This window comes from Streptopelia decaocto, assembly GCF_964273445.1.
Source record: "Streptopelia decaocto genome assembly, chromosome: 2".
Lineage (NCBI taxonomy): Eukaryota > Metazoa > Chordata > Aves > Columbiformes > Columbidae > Streptopelia > Streptopelia decaocto.
In genome coordinates, this window is record NC_138655.1 from 56,325,581 (window position 1) to 56,348,270 (window position 22,690).

General features: G+C 45.1%; 1 protein-coding gene across 3 annotated transcripts in view; it reads left to right on the plus strand.

Annotated features, from left to right (window-relative positions):
• Positions 1 to 22,476, plus strand: part of LDLRAD4 (low density lipoprotein receptor class A domain containing 4) — a 294,067-nt gene extending 271,591 nt beyond the window's left edge. For 2 of the 3 annotated variants that reach the window (XM_082044432.1, XM_082044434.1), the window contains 3 exons: positions 3,603 to 3,757; positions 17,034 to 17,087; positions 18,351 to 22,476. In XM_082044432.1, coding sequence (XP_081900558.1) covers positions 3,603 to 3,757; positions 17,034 to 17,087; positions 18,351 to 18,893 — 752 coding nt within the window. In that variant the 3' untranslated portion in view covers positions 18,894 to 22,476. Of the gene's footprint in view, positions 1 to 7; positions 580 to 3,602; positions 3,758 to 17,033; positions 17,088 to 18,350 lie in introns of those variants that run through there. The other variant, XM_082044433.1, reaches the window with a different exon arrangement.
• Positions 22,477 to 22,690: the final 214 nt, after the last annotated feature.

A 22,690-nucleotide genomic window follows, 5' to 3' on the forward strand; every position in this document is an offset into this window, starting at 1 on the left:
CACCTTCCTCCCTCCGGCCCGCCCAGGCCCCGCGGCGGGGCGCGGGGAGGAGCGGGGCGCCCTGAGGTTTTTTTTTGTTTGTCTTTTTTTTTTTTTTCTCTCGCCTGTTATTATTATTATTTATTTTTTTAAATTAATTTTGCTCCAGACAAAGCCCCGCCGTGAGGAGCCCGGAGGCGTCTCTCGTGTCAGTGCGTGCGCGCACACGCGCGGCGGGGGGCACGGAGCGGGGGCGGTGAGAGCGGCCGGTGCCGGCCCTGCCCTGCCCGCTCCCGCGGCGCGGGGGGCGGTAGCCGCGGTGTGAGCGCCGGGGCCGGGCCCCGCCGGTGCGCTGGGGACAGGGACAGACAGGCAAGCGGGAGGCTTGTGTGTTAGTCCCCGCTTAGGGCTGAGCGGGCAGCCCCAGGACGGTGTCCCCTCGCTGGATGGATCCCGGGGCCGCCGGTGATGCGGTGGCCGCTGGGGGTGCTGGCGGAGCGGCTTGAGCCCCCCGCCCGCCGGAGGCGAGCATGTCCAGTGAGCAGCTTAACAGGACAGCGGTGAAGGATGCGCGGTTAAAAGACCTGTTGTTGGAAAGAGGTACCCGTTTGTCCGTCCGTCCGGTGTGTCTGCACGGGTAGGGCCGCTGCCGGCTCGGGGACCGGAGCGAACCCCGCGTTACAGCCCAGCCGGCTCGGGGAGCGATCGCTGCGGAGCCGTGTGGCGCAGGGAGAGCCTGTCTGCGGAGGAGGATCTAGGGTGATGGCACAGACGCTTTTGCTTGCGCGGTCGTTGATAGGGTTATAAATAATTTCCTCTTTTTTTCCATACTCTTACGTGAAGACTTTTTCATTCAATATATAGTTACTGTGTTGTGCGTTTACCGTGAAAAATACTCTCCTGGGGAAAAAATGTATTATAAATATTACTTTCTGCACATAAAGTGTACTTGAGTGTGATGGAAAGACTTGGGGAGGTAAAACCGTGTCACTTTTCATCCCCCGTCTCTTTCCCAGCTAATCGATAGGAAGAGTGGGCAGGAGGAGATGCCCGGCTGGAGGGCGGCGCTGCAGCGGGGCAGGAGGTGGGGGCCGGGGTCACCCCGTCCTGTCAGCGGCTGCCAAAATCTGCTCAAACTCCCTTGAGCGGTGCCGGTAAATAGAGACTGCTGCCGCCGCTCTTGGCTCCTTTCTTTTTCGTGTTAATAACCTCGCAAGTAGCAGGAGAGACAGTCAGGAGGAAAAAGGTATTAAAAATCCCCTTCCTTTTTCCCTTCTCTCCACTTTGCACGAGGAAATCCTCTTGAGCATCAGCAGGGTGTTTTGTTTTAGTGTTTGCGATGTAAAGCTGGACTTAGAAGATTCTGTGTGCTCACACTGGTGTGCTGTGGTTTTCTTTTTTCTTTGTTATTTATTTATATTTTCAAAAAATTTTTGTCTTTATTATGTGGCCATGTTTTAGTCCAAATGATTCTCCCTAAGGGAAATGCTTGCAGTCCCAATCCTTTATTTCTAAAGAAGAGGTACCATCCCCTGCCACTGAAATGCTGGGACCTTGATAAATTTAGAAGACTCTGCCCTTGGCAGATAGAGAAGTAACATGTCATTCCAGTGATCTTTGCATTCTAGGAAAGCTTAAATCAACATTGCTTGTTTTGCATGTTGCCCTTTAGCAACAGTCTCTCAATTTCCAGTTTAAAGTATTACATGAACCAAGAGAAAAAAAAAAAGGGTAACAAACCTTTCAATATTTAATAGCTGCAGAATGTGAATTGCAGCAGTTGTCAAGTCTGTATTCTTCAATTCTGAGCCAAGAAAAATGGACTTTTTACTTAAGCATGGTCTTGGTGGGTTTGTTTTTTAATTACTTCTATGCTTCCTGCTTTTTGATCTTTTGGTGCCAACATTGTTAGCTTCAATGACTCAAAAGAGTTAAAAAAAAAAAAAAGTGCTGCATATGGGATTGGTAGCAAAACCAGAGCAAAGTACTCACTAATCAAGTTTTCTGAAAATGTTGGTGGTCTTAATAATGAATGGAGGGTACTAAACAGCAGAGAAAAATTATATGATAGATGTATTGTTACCCTTTACTCGTTCCTTGCTGTAAATAAGTTTGGTTACTCCTACCGAGAGGATCGCAGAACCTCAGCACTCAGATGCTGGTGTGTTCATGGCCACTGGTCACTTGTGAGAAAACACTGGACCTCGGTACCAGCCTCCACTGGGCACCAGTGCACTTGCAGCTCCCATAGTCTTAGGTTTTGTTTGCAAGGGATCTTAGAATAATGAAACAGCCTTGTGTTTCCTTTGGTTCTGATGCAGGTCATTTTGGATTTTTATGTACAAACTGTTTTTCCAGCTCAGCTTTATAGTTGTGTTGTGTTTGTATAAGTGTGTTGCTGTTACACAGAAGGCCGAGGATGGCAACAAATGAAAGACATGGGGGGGGGGGGGGGAAGCTTGTTTTCTCTGTTTGCTTTTATTTTTATGTCCTCTTTCTTTTCTCATTGGCTCTTTAAAACAGAAGTTTAATATCTGTTCCTCAAAGTTTGCATTTTGGCACCCAAAAGTAGTGCCATATTTGGAAAATGCTGAAATTGAGCAACTTGCGCTGCTTCTTTGCTTTTCTATCAGCCTAGCAACCAAAGACCTCCTCCCATTAACTGGAGATGTCTTTCAAAATGAGAGCATCCCCTGTGAGCAATGCAGTTTCCATAGAAATATCAGCAACTGTGTAACTCCAAAGGGCAATTTGTCCCCTTATGTTGCTCATCCTTGCTGCTCCAGTATAGCCCAAAGGGTACAAGAGTGACTCATTCCTAAATATACCTAATATTTGTGGTATAGGCAGGACTTCAGATAAGATGATGGGCTCTGATGGAGTTCATTGTAATTGTATCTCTTGCAACAGCCAAGGCCCCAGTTTCATTTTTAACCATAGTGGAACATGTCTTGGTTTAGAGTACCAGCTCTCTTTTTAGATTTTTACCTGAATGGAAATGTCCTAGAAAAGTTAATTTAACTCTCGTTGGAGAGAAGTAAGTAACTGAGAAAGACATTGCCTGTAGAATTGATAGGAAAAAGTTGTTTTCCACTTGATTTAGGTAGCTTTCATGCTATATATAGCTGATTAAAAAAAAATAAGGGTAATTTACTAGATACACTGTCCTGATTCCTCTCTCCATGGCCTCTGCTTTGAAGCTTATGGAGCCTTCTGGACTCTATTAGCACTGCAGATGGCTATTAAAATAGTGTGTTTTGCGTGGTGGTTTTCTGCACACCCCCCTGCCCTGAGTGAAATTGTATTATCCAAAAGGTTTGTCTGCGGTATTTACGCTGAAGAATTTTACTTGTGAAGGCTGCAGAGAAGAATCACCAAGAAGTTAAGAAGTTACTCAGCTTTGACTGCGGTCACACTTATTGATTTATGGGCAGTGCCAAAAAAGAAATAACTTTCATACCTTTTAGGACAGTTTTCTTCACAAAACTTTGCAAAATGGACAGCAGTTAACGTCTCACTCCAGATCAATCTTGATGAAATACTGAGGGTTTTTCAGGTTATTGCTTTCATGGATAACGTTGTGTGTGTGATTGACATATTGTTCTCTCTTTTCTTTGTTTTAGCTGAACTGGAGTTCGTTCAAATCATCATTATAATTGTGGTTATAACTGTTATGGTGGTAGTGATCATCTGCTTGTTGAACCATTACAAACTCTCAACACGCTCCTTTATCAACCGGCAGAGCCAAAGCAGAAGACAGGAAGAAACTTTGCAGACGGTGAGTATGCACCACCAAATTCCTTCTCCTTGTGCTGCATGGGTCTGCAGCAAAGCCTCCTGAGGAGCCCCGCTACACGCAACTCTTGGAAAAACTTCTGATGTCACTTTTAATACTGCTTGTAGTTAGGTCTTTTGCTGAGGTTATATTTGTCAGTTAAAAAAAAAAGTCAGATCATAAATATAAGATATACTGTCTTTGAGTATTTTTAGACCCTGCTATGTTTTAGGTAGCCTATTTTCATTTTGTGTTTGGAGGTTCAGATGCAACATTCTGTTTGCTGCTGCTGAAATTTGAAGGGAGTGGAGAGGGGTGAATGGAGAGCACCTGGGGCACAAAGGTTTGAAATACATGTTGTTGTGACTTTCCATATATTTACTAATATCCTATAGTTTTAGAGCTGTGACTGTTTTGTGAAGCAGCAGTAACTGTTTTCTGGATCCAAGGCAATGGCCCAGGAAAATGTAATGTTTGTTCCACTCAAACAGCAAGCAAATATTATGAAAATCATAGAGTTGTTTTGGTCAGAAAAGACCTTTGATATCATAGAGTCCAACTGTTATCCTAGCACTGTCATGTCTACCATTAAACCATGTCTCTAAGCACCATGTCTTTTAAACACCTCCAGCGATGGTGACTCAACCACTTCCCTGGGCAGCCTGTTCCAGTGCCTGACAACCCTTTCCATGAAGCAATTTTTCCTAATATCCAATCAACCTGCCCTAGTGCAACTTGAGGTCATTTCCTCGTGTCCCATCGCTTGTAACTTGGGAGAGCAGACCAACCCCCTCCATGCTACAGCCTCCTTTCAGGTAGTTGTAGACAGCGATAAGGTCTCCCCTCAGCTTCCTTTTCTCCAGGCTAAACAGCCTCAGCTCCCTCAGCTGCTCCTCATCAGACTTGTGCTCCAGACCCCTCACCAGCTTTGTTGCCCTTCTCTGAAATCACTCCAGCACCTTAATGTCTTTCTTGTAGTGAGGGGCCCAAAACTGAACACAGTATTTGAGGTGTGGCCTCACCAGCACCAAGTACATGGGAATGATTACTTTGCTAGACCTGCTGGCCACATCATTCCTGATACAAGCCAGGATGCTGTTGGCCTTTTTGGTCACCTGGGCACACTGCTGGCTCATATTCAGCTGGCTGTCAGTCAACACCCCCAGATCCCTTTCCACCAGGCAGCTTTCCAGCCACTCTTCCCCGAGCCTGTAGCACTGCTTGGGGTTGTTGTGACCCAAGTGCAGGACCTGGCACTTGGCCTTGTTGAACCTCATACAGTTGGCCTCAACCCAATGATCCAGCCAGTCCAGATCCCTCAGTATGGCCTTCCTACTGTCCAGCAGGTCAACACTCCCACCCAAACTGGTGTCTGCAAACTTACTGAGGGTGCACTCAATCCCCTTGTTCAGATCACTGATAAAGAGATTAAACAGAACTGGCCTGGGGAACACCACTTGTGACTGGCCGCCAACTGGATTTGGCTCCATTCACCACAACTCTTTGGGCCCGGCCACCCAGCCAGTTCTTCATCGATTGCCGAATACACCCATCCAGGCCATGAGCTGCCAGCTTCTCCAGGAGAATGCTGTGGCATTTGGTGTCAAATGCTTATTGAAGTCTAGTAGACAACATTCACAAGCTTTCCCTCATCCACTAAGCAGGTCACCTTGCCACAGAAGGAGATCAGGTTGGTCAAGCAGGACCTGCCTTTCATAAACCCATGCTGACTCAGCCTGTTTGCTTGGTTGTTCTGCATGTCCTGCATGATGGCACTCAAGATGATCTGCTCCCTAACCTTCCCCGGCACCAAGGTCAGACTGACAGGCCTGTAGTTCCCTGGGTCCTTCTTCGGGCCCTTTTTGTTGATGGGTGTCACGTTTGCCAACTTCCAGTCAACTGGGACCTTCCCAGTTAGCCAGGGCTGCTGATAAATGACAGAAAGTGGCTTGGTGAGCACATCCGCCGGCTCCCTCAGAACCTTTGGGTGGATCCCATCTGGCCCCACAGACATCATGAAGTGATGTAGCAGGTTACTAACCATTTCCCCTTGGATTACAGGAGCTTCATTCTGCTCCCTGTCTGTGTTTCCAGCTTGGAGGGCTGAGTATGTGGAGAACGACTAGTGTTTCTATTAAAGACTGAGGCAAAGAAGGAATTAAGTACCTCAGCCTTTTCCTCATTCTTTGCCACTTGGTTTCCCCCCACATCCAGTAAAGGATGGAGATTCTCCTTAGTCCTCCTTTTGTTGCTGCTGTATTTATAGAAATATTTTTAACTGTCTTTCATGGCAGTAGCCAGATGAAGTTCTAGTTAGGCTTTGGCCCTTCTAATTTTCTCCCTACATAACCTTACAACATCCTTGTAGTCCTCCTGAGTTGCCTGCCCTTCTTGCAAAGGTTGTAAACACTTTTTATTCTGAGTTCCAGCCAAAATTCTCTCTTCAGCCGAGCCAGTCTTCTTCCCTGCTGGCTTGTCTTTCAGCATGTGAGGATGGCCTGCTCTCCTGAGCCTTTAAGATTTTCTTCTTGAAGAGTGTCCAGTCTTCCTGGACTCCTTTGCCTTTCAGGACTGCCTCCCAAGGGACTCTGCCAACCAGCCTTCTAAACAGGCCAAAGTCTGCCCTTTGGAAGTCCAAGGTGGCAGTTCTGCTGACCCCCTTCCTTCTCCAAGAATCAAACTTGATCGTTTCATGATCGCTATGCCCAAGATGGCTTCCAGCCATCACATTGTTCACAAGTTCTTCTCTGTTCACAAGCAACAGGTCCAGCGGGGTGCCTCCTAATCTGTCCAAGGACTTGGAGTTGTTAAGATGTGTTGTTACAGAGCCAAAGGCTTAAGACAGAATCTCAGTCGAGATTTATTAAGGCTGCCTTTAGTCAATCCAACTGCTCCCTTGTGAGGGTTAACCATAGGGTGTCCCTGACCTTGAGACATCTCCCAAAAGCCACACAGTATATTGTGATGTTGCAGGGAGGTCCTTTTTCTGATGTGCTTTTTGATGTTCTCGGAGTGGTGCCCTTGGCCTCTTTGCTCACTGTGCTGGCTAAGGAGCTATTTGTGAGGGGAGCCTTTTGATGCATTCAATTCCTGGCAACAACACTGGGTTCACAGCTTTGTTTCATTTTGCCTGATTGTAACTGGAAGGTATCACTGGAAGGGGCAAACCCATAGTGGTTTTCACTGGTTGTAAGTCCATGGTCTCATGTTTCCATCCTGGTCCTGTGTTTCCTCTTTCTTTGTGCTCGTTAGAGAGCTGCCAAGGTCATGGTGAGAGGCCTCAGGGGCTGATCTGGCTGAACATTAATCGTTAGGGGTTTGGGTGCGTGTGTTTTTGTGTTTGTTTGTTTTTCTCTCACAGATTTCAGCCAGACCAGGGAATGCAGTGCCTGGGCAGGGGAGGAGGCAGGGATGCTGCAGCCAGGGCTGGACCTGAGCAGCTGCTGTGGAGCTGCACCCCTGGCAGTCAGTGGCTCCCTCCCAAAAGCCACCCGTAAAACGTGACGAATGCAGGGTTCCCCAAGCTCTCGCTTGGCACATCGCCCACACCCTTTTGCTGGGGTGAACAGGTCTTGCCTTGGAGGCTACGTGGGGAGGAAAGGAGCTGTCTCCTCAAGGGGAGGTTGCCTCATTCCCCAGCACTTCAGTAGCGCAGGAGTGTTTAGCTCTAATTTGGTTACGGATGAAACTGGAACTTGTCAAACCTTAACCTTGTGGACTTCAGGGCTGGAAAAATTGGCTATATTAATTTGAGTGTTGCTTTGAGATGGATGCTGTAATTCAAGAACTACACTTTTGTCTGAAAAATGTTAGCTATAATTGCTACAAGTACCTAAAATGATATAATTTCAGATAAAGGAAACACATTTTCATCATCACAAATCTTTTAGAACTGCATTAAGCTGTCAAATGTGTGAAGTAACCCATTATTTCCTTTGTATGGTTCGTTAGTATTGTCTGTTACCAGAGCAAGCAGTGCCTTTTCTCTTGGACGTGAGGAAGGAAACATCACCTTCTTGAGAAGAAGAAGAAGAACATGTAATTTGGCAGTGGGGACTTGGGAGCTGCTTTAGTATCCAGAACTGCTCTTAAATAATTTTTACAACACTGGCTCAGTTTCAGTTTGATGGAACCTTCATAAGTAATGATAATCACAGCCAAGTGAGCACTTCATGGGAATTGGTGATTGGTTGGCAAGAACCGGTTACTAATTCTTCTGAAAACTCTGACGTAGGCTTGTCACCACTATTACTCATCTGGATTTCTGATAGAAGGTGATATTTACGGGGAACAGGACTTCGGAGGTCTTCAAGGTCAGATGTCAAATATGTTTGAATCTCAGGTGTTAAAAGGAAATTCTGTTAGAAACTGGTTGTGTGCTGCTTGCAATGCAAACCTTAAAAGCAGGATGTGGTGCATGAGGGCTGGGAAACTAAAGCATTTCTTCTGTGATGTGAAACTAGGAATGATCAGTCTCTTCTCCTTGTCCACTGCAGAGTCAGTTGCACAAGGTAAATAGTGTGAGCAGTAAGATGCAGGTTAGATGATACGCTTTTAATTTTATTTTTAACCAGGCAGGCCTTGTTCTGTGTGGAAGTGCTACTGATAAGGCTATTATTTTCCTTTTTTTTTTTTAATGGTATGTAGACTCTAAAAACAGATTTAAATATTTATGAAGTACTAATGTCTGATGAAAATATCATTCTGACTCAGGCCTTCTGTTGGAGGAGGAATAGTGAATGGAAATAGAGGAAGTTTAGACATTTGTTAAAATGGTAAAGGAAATTAATTGACCATTAACTAGTTCCTGTAGTGAACTGTGAAGCGAACCCCCTTCACGTAACTGAGGTAGCAGAGGTATATCAAGATGCAGAGTCATGCATTGCCTACTCTGATGGGCCTTTTTAAAATCCTTTTGTTACCTTTGATTTTCCTTTTATTCAAGCCTGTCCTATTTCTGGGTAATCATGCCTTCCCACAGCTGTGCTGTGGCTGAATCGCACAGATTTCTGGCCTGTAAAGACCAGCTATCGAACAGATGATCTCTCTTATTCTGGTTCTTCTAGGAAGTGTAATAGAAATGAACAGATAAATTACTGCCTTTATTGCCAACATCACACCTGTAAAACTCATGCCTCCAAAATAATGAAATAAAAGGTATCTGTGGGTTTCTTTGTCTGGCTGAACTTCCCTCATGTTTTTTTTTAAAAAAAAAAAAAAAAAAGCCTGGAAGGTGAAATTAAAAGTCCAGAAATCAGACTATTATGAAGACAATGAATCATCACTGGAATCACAAGTATTACTAACATTTGAAGAGCAGAAAGGGGACCAGTCCCAGAAAAAAAGAAAAAAATGTTATTTGACAAGTACATGCTGAAAAGTAGTTGTTGCATTCCTGTTCTGAAAATATGCTTTCCTGTATGACAACCAGTCCATGTTTATATTTTTTCTTTTATTTCCTTTTAATTTTTTTTTAAATTTTATTTTTTCCTTTTCATCCCCACTGGCTCATCTTCTGATATTTCCCCATGTCTTTCGTTGTTTTATTACCTTGGTCAGTGTGCTGAGGCTTTAAACAGGTCACAGCAGGGGCAGGAGAATGCTTGCGTGCTCAGGAGTCCTGGATGCTTCTGCAGCAGAGCTGCTGAGGATGCTGCCTGCTCTCCCATGGCAAACCTTGCCCTCCCATAGTGTTAAACATTAAAACATCCAAATCCTGTTTTAACGGTAGCAGAAATAGGAGGTTTAGGGTCATAACTGTGGTAGGTGGAATGATACTGAGTGACATCTGTGTCAGCATCAGCAGCATCCTGAAGTGAGCGTGCACGGTACTGAATAGTGTCCGTATTGCGATGGATAAAACGTTGAATGTTTCTCGCTGCTGGTGGATCGATCCGTCAGCAGTGTTTGCCTTCACAGCCGGGAGCCAGCCCAGGTTTGCAGAGCATCTGAGGGGGATGTGAAGGCTGTAGGGTTGGAGTGTGCCAGGAACATGCCCAGGACCGCTTCGCTGGGACAGCACAACCTGTCCTGCAGGGGTGACTGATGGTGCTGGGGGGTTTCAGGGCAAAGCCATGTGCCAGACGTGGAAAGGCACTTTCGTGCACAGGCTATGTGTGTCTAAAGTCCCCAGGAGAGGGGCGTGTTGCTGGCTGTGCCTTGGGAGGACTGATGTTGTATTGGGAGGGTGATGTTGCTGGTAACCAAAATCCTGGTGGAATGCAGGTAGCTGTGGCTGAGCAGCTGCCACGGCACTCTGCTGTTTGCTGGGATAAAACCAAGATAAATCTTGCTTTCTGATGATTAACTCTTAGTGTCATCACCAATGATTTCCAGGAGGGCGTTGAGGGGAAAAAGAGATTAACTAAGTGACTTACAGGGAGGTACTTAGTGAGCTTCTGATGTTCCTAAATTGATTCCTTCTCCCCATCCTGGTTGCTTCTGTCTTTGTCTTTTATAAAGTGGATGTGCAAGGAGTACTGAATGCTTCGACTGCCCCAGGTCCACTCCTGGCAGCAAAGCCCCTGCATCCATCACACAAGATGCTCAGCCTGACCGGCCCCAGCCTCCCTGCACTGAGGGCAGCGTTGCTGCTAGGGCTAGTCAGCTTGCATTAGGACCTGCATTGATAATGCCCATCTTGAATGCCAAGCTGTAAAAACACCGCCCTCCTTCTTGGAACAGCTATTTCAGAATAAAAGGGGGACATCAGGAAAATACTAAATACTATCGACAGCTCCAGGGATTTGTTCGTAAAAGAAAATCCAGGTGGGAACAAGAACCCAGTCTATAGCTGGGAGAGAGTGTGAGTGCTATAGACCACCCTGCTTTGCCAGACCTTTTCCTTTGCACCAGGTGGCATTTGGCAGGAGCTGGAGGTGTGTGATGTTCCCCTGCTGCCCATGTGAGGGACACAGGGCTGCCTGTCCTCAGGGTGTGCTGCCAGGAGGGACAGTGTGCACTGGCTGCCATTCTTTGAAGTCCACCACAATAAAGTCAGAACATGGTTAATAAGGGCAGGATCATCCAGGAAATCTGCAGGTAGGATGAGAAGCTTCAGCTGGCTCCTGACTCAGTGTGTCACCTTGGGCAAGTTGCTTCATCTCCAAATAAAGGGGAAAGGATACTAGTACTTATTTCCTTCACTTGAATGAAATGAAGATTACTCAGAAGTGGTAAAGTGCTGTGGAACTGGGGAAATAAAAGTTTGAAAGCATTAAGTAGCAGAAATAATGACTGTAAGCATAGGGAGGTGGACTAAAGTGAGAAGTTTGGTGCTCTCTGTAGTTACCTCTCCCTAGTACTTCTTGGTACCACGTGCTGCTCTGCCAGATGCTGTAACCTTTCCTGCCCTTGGGAAACATGGCTTTTAAAGGGAAGAGCAATCCTGCTGGAATACTCGTCATTCTCTCGGGGTCAATGCAATAGTTTGGCTTTGCTTGTGTTGGGCCGGGGAGTGTTGCAATCCTAAGAGTTGCGATGGTCTGTGTCACCCAGGAGGAGGCAGAGACGAACGAGCCCCTCTGCCTTCCCGGAGTGTTTTGAGGAAGCCTCTGCTTTAATGTAGTACAATGTGTCACTGCCACCTAGGGCCAAAATCAGCAATTACACTGCTGAGTTGCTTCATTTGCAAAAGAGGTGTGTATAAAAGTCTGAGTTTAGTTGAGGGAAAAAGAAGTGTGTTCTTAATACCTGTACTGCATTTCAGAAAGTGAAAAACTGAATTTTGTTTCTCAGGAAATACAATTTCAGGCAGAGTTCTAATTCTCAGAAACTGGAAAGTGGAGAAAAACTGAAAAATCTCCTTAAAAGTCAGTAAAAAAAACAAAGTTTGAGTTATATGGGATTGTTGTGGTTTAACCCCAGCCAGCAACTAAGCACCACACAGCCACTTGCTTACTCCTCTCCAGTGGGGCAGGGGAGAGAATTGGGAGGGTAAAAGGGAAAGCTCGTGTGGAGAGAAAGATGGTTTAATAACTAAAGCAAAAGCCGTGTGCACAAGCAAAGCAAACCAAGGAATTCAGTCACTGCTTCCCATTGGCAGGCAGGTGTTCAGCCATCTCCAGGAAAGCTGGGCTTCATCACACATAATGTTACTTGGGAAGACAAATGCCATCATTCCGAATGTCACCCCTTCATTCTCCTTTCCCCAACTATATATATGCTGAGCATACCATCATATGGTATGGAATGTCTCTTTGGCAATTGGGGTTGCCTGTCCCATCTGTGTCCCCTCCCAGCTACTTGTGCACCCCCAGCCCACTCGCTGGTGGGGTGAAAAGCAGAAAAGACCTTGACTCTGTGTAAGTGCTGCTCAATAGTAATTAAAACATCCTGGTATTATCAACACCGTTGCCAGCACAAATCCAAAACATAGCCCCATATGAGCTACTTGAAGAAAATTAACTCTGTCCCAGTCAAAACCAGCACAGGGATGCATTTGCTTCATGGAATTTTTCTTAATGAGCATAAATTTTTACCTGCAATTTATCCTGAGTTAAAAACCACTCTTCCAGTAAATTTCTTTCCTGCTGTCAATGTGCTGATGCTCAGCCAAGGTAGTTGGATGACACTGTGCTCCAGGAAGCACAGTGTGTAAAAATGGTATTGAAGAGTCATCTTCCTAAACTGTTTAATTCTAGAGGCCCTTAACCTTTATAAAATACGAATTAGGCAAATTATCTTAGGTTTATCCAGTCTCCTGAGCTCTAAATATTGAGTTAAATCATCATCACCTTAAGATAATTAGGTAACCACCCAGCTGAATTTATTAAATGATGCTGTTATTTCAAAATCTAATAGCAAAATTAATTTCTGTTAATTATTATGAAACCTAGGAATGGCTAAGGTCAGTAAAAGACATGGCTAGATCTCTAAGGTTTTTTTGCTTTGGCGTTATTTGTAGGGGCTAGGATTTACTATGGAGACTCATCCTTTTTCATCCTAAAACCTAACGGTTTTAAAAATGAAGACGATACAGGGAATGAATGCATAAGCTTTCTATCCCTGTTCCTTTTGAGTATTGAAGATCACAGCTGAAGACCTCCAGTCTGTTTAAGAAGCCACCAGTTGAATTGGCTGGCTCTTGAGAACCTGTAAGAGGCAGGTAAATGATATATTGCCTGCAGAAAAAACAAAAAAAAAAAAACAAACAAAAAAAAACAAGTAAATTGCATTTGCTGAGGTTTAACCTTGATTGTACATACCCGAGAGGTACTTGTGCAAATCCGTGGGTATTTGCTGTGAAGGGGCGTCCATTGGACATGCTGCCAGCGCTGGATTTGCTTGCTGGGAGGTGCCTGTCGGCGGTACTGGGGCTGCAGGTTTGTGACAGGCTTGGCGGCTGCTCAGCTGTTTTTCTGAGCTGTATTGCTTGTGCCTGATACCGTCCTGCTCATGGGATAAGGAGTAACTGAGTGAAACAAAGTTGAAAGTAATTTTTTTGTCATTAGGCCAATCTGCCTTGGTATTTTGAATTGTAAGGGGCAAAACAATATGAGGGAGCACAAATACAAATGCTGTCAGTTCTTACCTGATTTTCACTGATCTGAGCACAGGGAAACATTTTAGTGGTCAAAAGAAGGTCTGTAAGTAGGATGAGAACAAGAAATAACACTTCACCTCTGTGTAAGTCACCCCAGATTGTTTGTGGCACTCCCAGATGTTATATGTTACAGCTATGTTTTAGGGGACTGGGGGAAAAAAAGTCATGGGGATATTTTCTTTCTGCAACACTGAGGTTTTTTTCCCTTTTTCTCCTCTCAACCTCTTGCCATCACCCCAAGAACAGTGGGGTTGGTGGGCACCAGCCCTTGGGTGTGCTTGTATCTACCTGGTGCAAGGGAGGGAGCATCTCCCTGTCTTGAGAAAGGTGGGTAGGAAGTCTGTTGTGGTGGATGCAGCAATTCCAGGAAGGCACAATGGCTGAAAAGACCAAAATTGGGAAGATGGGGCAGGTACCTGTTTGGGTACAGTTATATTGTTCCAGACTGATGCCACCTTCTGTAGAGGAGATGGGGTTTATCTACAGAAGGCAAAGCGCAGGAAAACCCTTATAGCATTTCAGGGCAAGATTCAGCAAAGCACTTCAGTGTGTTGAATTCTTATTAATTTCCTAACTTTTCTCTTAGCCTTGGGATACTGGCAGAAGGGCACACCTGAAGTGGCTGGAGACCCGCGCAGAGTCTGCCTTTGCTCTGAGCTGTCCGTTCCTGGGCCAGCCCTGGAGCGGGAGCTGCACAGCTCAGCAGCGAGCTACTGCGTCTGACACAGAGGCACCTAATGAAATATGTGCTCTGTAAGAGGACAAGGGGTATCTAGTGCGTGACATTAAGTAGAAATGATTTTCCTGTTCTTTTGTATCCCTCAAATACTTGTAAATACAAACCTCATAGAGGCATTCGTAATTAAGCACTGGCATGCTGTCCGTTATCTCTTTCTTTTCCTCCTCTCTGTATTCTTCTTCACTGTTGTCATACTGCTCTCAAAGTTTAAAAAGGCCCTCTACATTTTTGTATTTGTCATTGCAGGTCACTCTACAATAAGTTTGTGTCCTAGAAGGATTCAAGGATTCCTCTGTAGCTGAGTGCAGTAAACCCAGTTGTCGGTCAGCTCCTTCCGTTTCTCCCTGCCTCTTCTGCTGTCCATTTTAAGACTCATCCGTGCACTAAGTAAGAGTGTAGTGCCTTTCCTTAGGCTGGGCCAGTTAGTCTGGGCTTATTCTAGTGAGAACGAGGCAATCCTGTACTGTGGCACTGGACTGACCACGAATGCATGGCAGGGTTGGTATTTTCCAAGTGTGGGTACGTGAGCACATGGTACCCAGCCATCTGCTTGGGGAGTTTCTGGCTCCTGGCTTGGCTCCTGGGACAGAGATCTTACTGGGGCTTGGCTGCTGCCAAACCATTTATTCAGCTTGCTGCTCTCTCCAGAGGAAACCTTAGGGAACGGAGTAGGTAGAGGTGGGCTGTAGGATACACTGTTGCAGAAGCCATGTTGTTACACATCCTTGCATCCTAAGGATCTCATGGCCTTGGAGTTCAGCTGCATTCCAAGCTAACTCCTTGAATAGTTAGTCCAGAGTAGGGAGAGCCTTGGGTTCCTTTGGTCTCATCATCTCGGTCACCTGTCACAGCACCCTGGTTGGACTCTGTGTGGTTCCTGCAGCAGCCATGCTGGCATTCAGGGATCAGCAGTAGAATAACAGGCAACTCCACTCTTCCAGCGAGTTTTTTTTCTCTTCGGCATTGCTGGTACCGGGTCTTTGTGCCCAGGCTCAGCATCCAGGTCCTGCTTCATCGCAGAGTGAGGAGGTTTTTTTTCCCATATACTGCACCATCTCCCTCAGCACTTCTTATTCTCCTGCTGTAGGGGAGATTGCCCCTAGCATGGGAGCGTCGTTTCCTTTTCCACACTGGAAACTCTCTTTCATAAGGTAGTTTGAGTAACATAAGCAGTGGTGGTAGATTGAATTCCTTCGTGGGTTGGGTCATTGGTTTTGCCTTTTTCCCACCCTTCTGAGCCTGAACACATTAAAGGAGACACCGAGACAGTTGCACTAGGCATAAAGCTACATACTATCGCATTCTTCAAACCATCACTCAGGAATGTGCTGTTGGGCTGTGTGTGGCTTGTAGTTCATGGGCAGTTAATTAAACACTTTAGCATTGACTAATAAGTTTTACTTAACAATTGCAACAGGCTTGGAGCCTGCTGGGCCAGCTGCTGACAACCTGATTGTCTTTAGTTGTGGAAATACACCCTCAGATATTTCAAAATGGGGGAATCTGGGTGCTGGAGGGGTGGAAAGGAAGGTGTGTACATATATATATATATATATATATATATATACACACAAGTATATATACAGTTATATCGTTACAATTTATTCTATTGACAAAACCTTCTATAGGCACTGAAATACATGAGTCTACCTAAGAATTATCTTTCATATCAGGTCTTTGCAAGTGGGGATACATGCAAAGGGAAGTTGTAAATAATTGTAGTTGTCAGTCTCCCTCTATCTCTGCTCTCTACAGCTACAGGAGAGAAGTGATTGACCAGCTTTGTTATTCAAAGCATTTCCCTGAACAGCTGAATCCTGTGGGAGATTCCTCGTAGAGCAGCTTTGCTTTTCAGTGGACTCTCTTGACAAGATCACAGATGGCTTCTGGTCTCTGAGTGTCATGATGAACATCTAGTTAGGTCTATTTTTATATCTGAAATGTGTTGAAAGATGCTATGGTGAAAAGAAAAAGTACAGTAGGATTTGAAAGTAGTCTATACATGGTAAAAATTTTGGGGACAGTGTGCATTTTCCCTTCCTGTTCCTGAAGTTTCTTATGCCTATAAAATCATACAGCTTGAATTAGCACCAAGGGAATGTTGTGACCGTACAGTGTTTTGATTTGCTCTTGTTGCACCAAGATTGAAATTCTGTGCTTTATAGCAGCTCTGATGTGTCCTTTACAGCTTTGAGATTTTCCAGTAAAATAAATCCATTGCGGTAGTTGCTGCTACTCTAAGCAATTAATTGAAAAAATGATGATATGCCTTAAACTGTTTTTCTTCATTTACATGTTCTTCACCCTTTTATTCTGCCCTGAGTGCTGGTACAGTGTCAGAGCAGGCATTCATGGCATTAGAGAGAAAATACCTTGGCCTGAGAAGGTGTTTGGGGAAGTGGTTGAAGAGGGGGAACTGGTGGCTGAAACCTCAGCTGCTTAATTACTGTTGATGGTGGGAATTGGGCAACTGGCAGTTTTGACCAGAAGTTGCCTGGGTTTAGAGCGCCTGTCACTTCACCAAGATTGCAGATGCCAGGTTTCGCTGTGAACTGTTTTGGCTCCGGTGTGTAATCGAGATCCTGGCTGGCAGGTCAGCCTCTTCATACCTGCTGACAGTGCTGACATGGGAGGTGAAGGGCACCCACTCAGCACCCAAGTGCCGAAGTCTCTCCTGTCACCCCTGCGCGTTGCCGTGTGCTCGTAGCTGCGGCCGGCTTGCTGTGTCCTGACGCCCTGTGAGGCCGGGTGCTGTGGGTGGCATCTCGGCACCTGCAACATGGACCAAGCTTGACTTGCTCAGTTGCAGAACTGCTGTTTGCTCTGGTTTTGGAAAGCAAGGAGTGGGACATGGCTTGTTTATCACTTTTCTCTAGGTAGAGGCGGAGACAGCCAGTCCTTAGAAGTTGACTGCTCTGAAAAGTCATGGCATTTGAGGTAGGATGGTGATTTGATCTATTAATTTTTCTCTTTTGTTGTGTTTTTCTGCATTCCAGGAAGGGTGCTTGTGGCCTTCAGAAAGCTCGGTTTCACGCCAGGGTGCTTCAGAGGTACGAATTTCCTATTATCTTCACGAATGTATTTTCTTCTTTTCTGTTATGTCTGTTTCACTCCCCCCAAAAGCATACATCTATTTAGAAGATAAAGCTTTTTCAGTGTAGACCAAGAGCCAGGTTCATGTGGATGTCTGAGCTTGCCTTAACTCCCATTCCATAAATGCTTAAGACCTTTTCATTAAAAGAATGAAGTTTTACCTACCTGACACCTCATCTCTGCAGGTACCTGTATCATAATAGGCATTCACAGGTAAGTGGTAGACCTGTCCCTCTCAACTCTCTCATGCAGTAGCTCAGTGATCTGAGTATTCAGTCGAATCTGGGAGACCAGTTGTTCTTCTCCCTGTGATTTACAACACAAATCCTACCACCAGTGTCTCCCCACTTCGGGTTAGCACAGGCCCCTGGCTTGGGTGATAGCTTGTGGGTGTGTTGCTACAGCTCACCTGTGTCAAATAGTGACTCCTCCTGGTGGCTGACCTTGAATCTGTGAGGGTCAGGGGCTAAAGACCCTGCATGGATGCAAAAATGAGAAGAGTGGTTTGATAGATCTAGACGTATGAAGCTGGTATGTCTCTCCAGATCTGGCATAGTCCAAGTGAGGAGCAATAGCTTCTTACACAGTGTCTTGAACTCTTCCTCTTGTAAAGCTGGACCTTCTCCAGGGCTTAATATGCTGGGGACATTTTTTCCACTCATGGTGCAGAAGCTTTGCAGGTCCTTCCCGGAGGCTGAGTTCTGTCTGAGAGCTGAGGGGGAGGAGGACACCTGATACACGCTGGTAGTGAAGGCGCGAGATATGCTGGGCCTTTGCAAAACATACTAAAATGACCATCTGAATTCTTTGCTTGTGCACGGGGTATTGCATTAACTCTGAGTAGGAGGGAGAGGCTCAGACTGCAGCTGAAATTCAGTATTGGGGCGTTTTTGTAGAACTAGTTAATTGTCAAGACTAGAAAGTGTTTCCTATGTACAGGAACAGAACAGTTTTCTTTCAGCTCCACTTGTTTTAATGTCAGACAGAGCTGTGTGAGGTCTTGGTCTTACTTTGTGAAGCTGTTCTCAAGTATGTTGTGCTAGATCCTTCCTGCAGCTCCTACCTCTTCTGTTCACATGCATGCGTGTGGGAGCACGTGTGCACAGTATCTGCTGGGTTTAACCTTTTCAGATGGGTGACAAAGAGAAGCATTTAAATACAGAGCAGCCACAGTGCTTTGCTCAGACGTGGAGTCACAAGTCTCTCTCTTCCCATTTCAGATCATGTATGCTCCAAGGTCCAGGGACAGGTTTACTGCCCCATCTTTTATGCAGCGGGACCGTTTCAGTCGCTTCCAGCCCACTTACCCTTACATGCAGCATGAGATTGACCTTCCTCCGACCATCTCCCTCTCCGACGGGGAAGAGCCACCACCATACCAAGGTCCGTGCACCCTGCAGCTCCGGGACCCAGAACAGCAGATGGAGCTCAACCGGGAATCTGTCAGGGCACCACCCAACCGAACCATTTTTGATAGCGACTTGATAGACATCTCAATGTACAATGGGGGCCCCTGCCCACCGAGCAGCAATTCGGGCATAAGTGCAACCAACTATAGCAGTAACGGAAGGATGGAAGGACCACCCCCGACGTACAGCGAGGTCATGGGGCATTACCCAGGCTCCTCTTTTTTCCATCACCAGCACAGCAACGCGCCTCCTTCCTCGCAGAGGGGGAGCAGACTTCAGTTTCAGCAGAACAATTCAGAGAGCACAATAGTCCCCAGCAAAGGCCAAGACCGGAAACCGGGAAACCTGGTCTAAGATACTCGCCCACATGCATTTGAACTGAAGATGAGAGGTTGAAGCAGGGCGGTGGAGGAAGACCCCCATGCTCCGGTGCACAATGTTGTTAACGTTTCACGTGGTACAACTTAGTAAAACCAAACGTGCAAACCAGTTCTTTGTTTCTGATTCCTTTTCAGGGGAATTGCATGCAAAGCAGATCGAAAGAAATACAAACTTCCATTCAGTTTGTCTACAAGCAGTGTTTCAGGGGAGAGGGGGGGATATATTATTTTTTTTTAATAAACTATTTCAATTATTTAATTCTAAAAGTTAACTTAGCACAGAAATGAGGCTTGTACGGCCTGTTTTATACTCACTGAATGGCAGAAGAAAGAAGGTGGATTTGCTGGATAAACGGGGGAAGAATTGGCCAGTTTGCTTTTTTTTTTTTTTTCCTCCCAGGGTGTGGATTTTTTTTTTAATATGAAACAAAATTCCTGTTTTGTGTGCCAAGGTATAAAGTTGAGAACTTAGATGAATGCAAGGAATTAATTTGTGTTGTGATAAATGTGTTTTAAAAAGTTGCACTATCTTAATGTTTTAAAAAAATATATATGAGGGAACTATTTTATGTGAAGTTCTTCTGTATGTTGTCTTTTCACCTGTGGAATGATGATAGAGCCCCAGAAGTAATCTGGAGGAGTTTACCCCCCTCCCCATGGGTTTGCTAGAAAAAGGGGACAGGACTTAGCCTGACATCTCTTGACTTTTACGAATCAAGAAATACAGGGACACTTAACTCGTCTTTGCAATAATTTGCATTCAAATAACAGTGCGTCCATGAAGTGTCTTGGAGACTTTTGGATGGAAGAAGGCAAATAAGAAATCCCAGCATTTTCCATCACTTAGGGTTTAGCTGTTTTGCAGTGTAGACTATTTGTTTCGTAAATGGCAAAACAAAATCCCAGATGTGTTAATTTGTATTGATTCTAACTAAGTGCTGCCATTCTTTTCCTTATCATAATGCAGTATCGCCAGTACTTATGGTTTTAGAGATTTTTGTCCTCACTGTAGCCTGAAATGTATTTAGTCACATATCATGACATTATGCAATAAATTGTTTAAAAACGCAAGGTGGGTTTTCTCCCCTGCGATGCTGTTAAAATACGTGAGACTCTGTTGTGCTTTTCACTCTCCGTTTCATCCTTCACGTACTGAAGTTCAGTCCTGGAGATCCATCCTGGTGAAGCGAAGGGGCCTTTGTAGCTGTAACCCCCCCCATCCCCCCGTGGACTTTCCGCAGCAGTTCCGAGAGCATCCGTGACAGTGATGCTGCGGCTTCTGCAGCAGCGTGGGAGCACCACTTATTCCCACCACAAACCATTTTGCTCCGGGCCCTGTTGCGGAAAACCCTCCTCCGTGCGTGTCGCCCGGTTAACGCCCGCAGGACCGACGCTCGTGGGTAAAGGTGACTCGCGTATTAATTAAGTGTCTGTAAGCCCTGGTTTTGCCACGCTGGTCCGAAGAATGGTTGGAAAGTGTTACCTGGCTGTGAAGGGGCAAGTGGGGTGTCCCTTGCCCGGCCGCTTCTGTGCAGAAGCACACGCAGCACCGGGCGGTGGGTGACAAATGGTGACAGTGGCATCACAAGCACATGAAAAAGCACAACTTGCACTTAAAATGCGTTTCGGAAATGGACTTAAAGTAAGAACCTTTAGAGTCTTAGCTTGAATAGCTTCTAATATATATGTGTATGAGTGTGTCATAGACCTTCTCACTTTAAGATCTTTCACCTATTTTTTTCCTGTTTCCTCAAGCCTTGTGCATGGTTAGGGCAGCAGTCCATGGCTGGAGGCTGGATTTCTGCAGGACTTCTGTGCACCAGGGGCTCTGATCACTGAAGTGCATCTTCGATCTATGCAGAGTTTTAATGCCAAAACAGTATGCGTGTCTCTGTGTGTGTGTGTGTGTGTGTGTGTGTGTGTGTGTGTGTGTGTGTGTGTGTGTTACGGGCCTCGGTGTAGATTGTTTACTTCATAAGGTAATTTGGTTTTATTCTAGTTTAGAACATGTTTGTGTAACTGTTAGTCTGAATACGCGGCCTCATTTGTCTCTGTATTTGTTTTTTTGGTCTGAGTCACGCTGGTAATGCGGAGTAAAGCTGCCTTTTAATTTATGTGTTATTTGAAGGGTGAGACAGATTGTATGATGGAATTTGCGTTTCTTTTTTACACTCAGACTCACAGGACAGGTGTTTAGGAGATGACTAGGTGGCTGTCAGTCAGCTAGGGCTCTTGTCATGTCTGCTTCCTGGGAATAAAAGCTGTGAAATTAGATTTTTGCAAACAACCTATGTACATAATTCTTAGTTAAAAAAAAAAAAAAAAAAAAAGCAAAACCAGAACATGTTTGGTTTGGTCTTCAATGACTTTTGGTGTCCTTCAGAAGTGAGTTTTTAAATCAGAGAATATATGTGCACCTACACAGGTACTGTGCTGTTGCCTGAGTGAGGGTTATTTAGCCTTTAGGCAAGAACAGCTGGAACTCAGTTGTCATGGCAGAGCACACCTGCTCTGGGCCCTGGGTTCAGTACCAGCTCTTCCCCGTGCACAATCTCAGTGAAGTGAACCTTGAAGTTGCCTCCAAAGTCACCTCTTGGGAACGTGCTCGCTTTGAAGACAGCCCTTCGCCATCTCTCGCCATCTCTGCATGCCGGTGCATTTACGTGCTTACCATTAACATTGCCCGATACAATGCGTGCACTGTTGTCTCTTTAATTTTTCTTTACGTGGAAAATGTTACCTGTTTCAGTTCTGTAGGAAAGATTTGTTTAAGAAGAACTTAGTATTTGCTCACCTAATGGCTGCGTTTCCTCTTGCATCTTTACCTGCTCATCATATTCTGCTGCCCTAAGCTCATGTGCAGCCACAATACTTGTCAGCTCTGAAAATGTTGTCACCTATTGCTTGCTATAGGTGAGCTTGCAATCTGGGGTCTCTTACAGGAGTAAATATGGTATTTTCTGATGAATATTAGTGATCTCCCATAGGAATGCTGCCAGTAGTATAAGGTTGCAACAGTATGTGTTTTCCTATTGTTTTTCTTTTGTTGCAGTGAGAGAAAATGCGCTCTTCCTAACAGAAGAGAACGGTAAAAGAAGTAATACCAGAATTAGATACCACTGTCAATCCTTACAGGCTTAGAAATTGGCGATCTCTGAAGATAGGAGGATAGCTTTTATGGAAAAATCCCTTTGAAAATACCAAGAATTAACAAACTGTTTTCCACAGCCACTCAAATGAAGCTTTGTAAATCCTAAAAGATTTCTTCAGACATTGTAGATTTAATTACATAGGTTATACCTCAGTACTGGTGTTTTGGTTTATGTGTTTCATGCACAAAACTCACATCATATGTGTGTGGAGTTTTCTGTGTGATGGATCATATTAGCGTGAGTTGTGGTTGCATCTTCTCTTCTGACCTTTGCCCAGTAAACCCATCTTCCCAAAATTCAATCCAGTCACGTCCCCACTTTAGAAATTCTCAAGTTAAAGATTTTATTTTATTGTTTGGGGTTTTTTTTAAATGTACCTTTAAGAAATAAAGCATTATGATCAAGGTTGATTTTTCCCTTATGTGGCTTGGCACGGCTCCCTTCTTGGTGTTAAATACATCCCGTATTTGATGTTTTCCTGTGGTCTTTCAGGGCTGGAAAAGACAGGGGGTTTAGCCATGGAAAAGAGGTTTCTCCCCAAGTTTCCCAAGGGAGCGCTTGGCTGTGATTCTGGATGTACACGTAGCCTGGTTGTGGTTGGGTCCATGTGGGTGCTGCT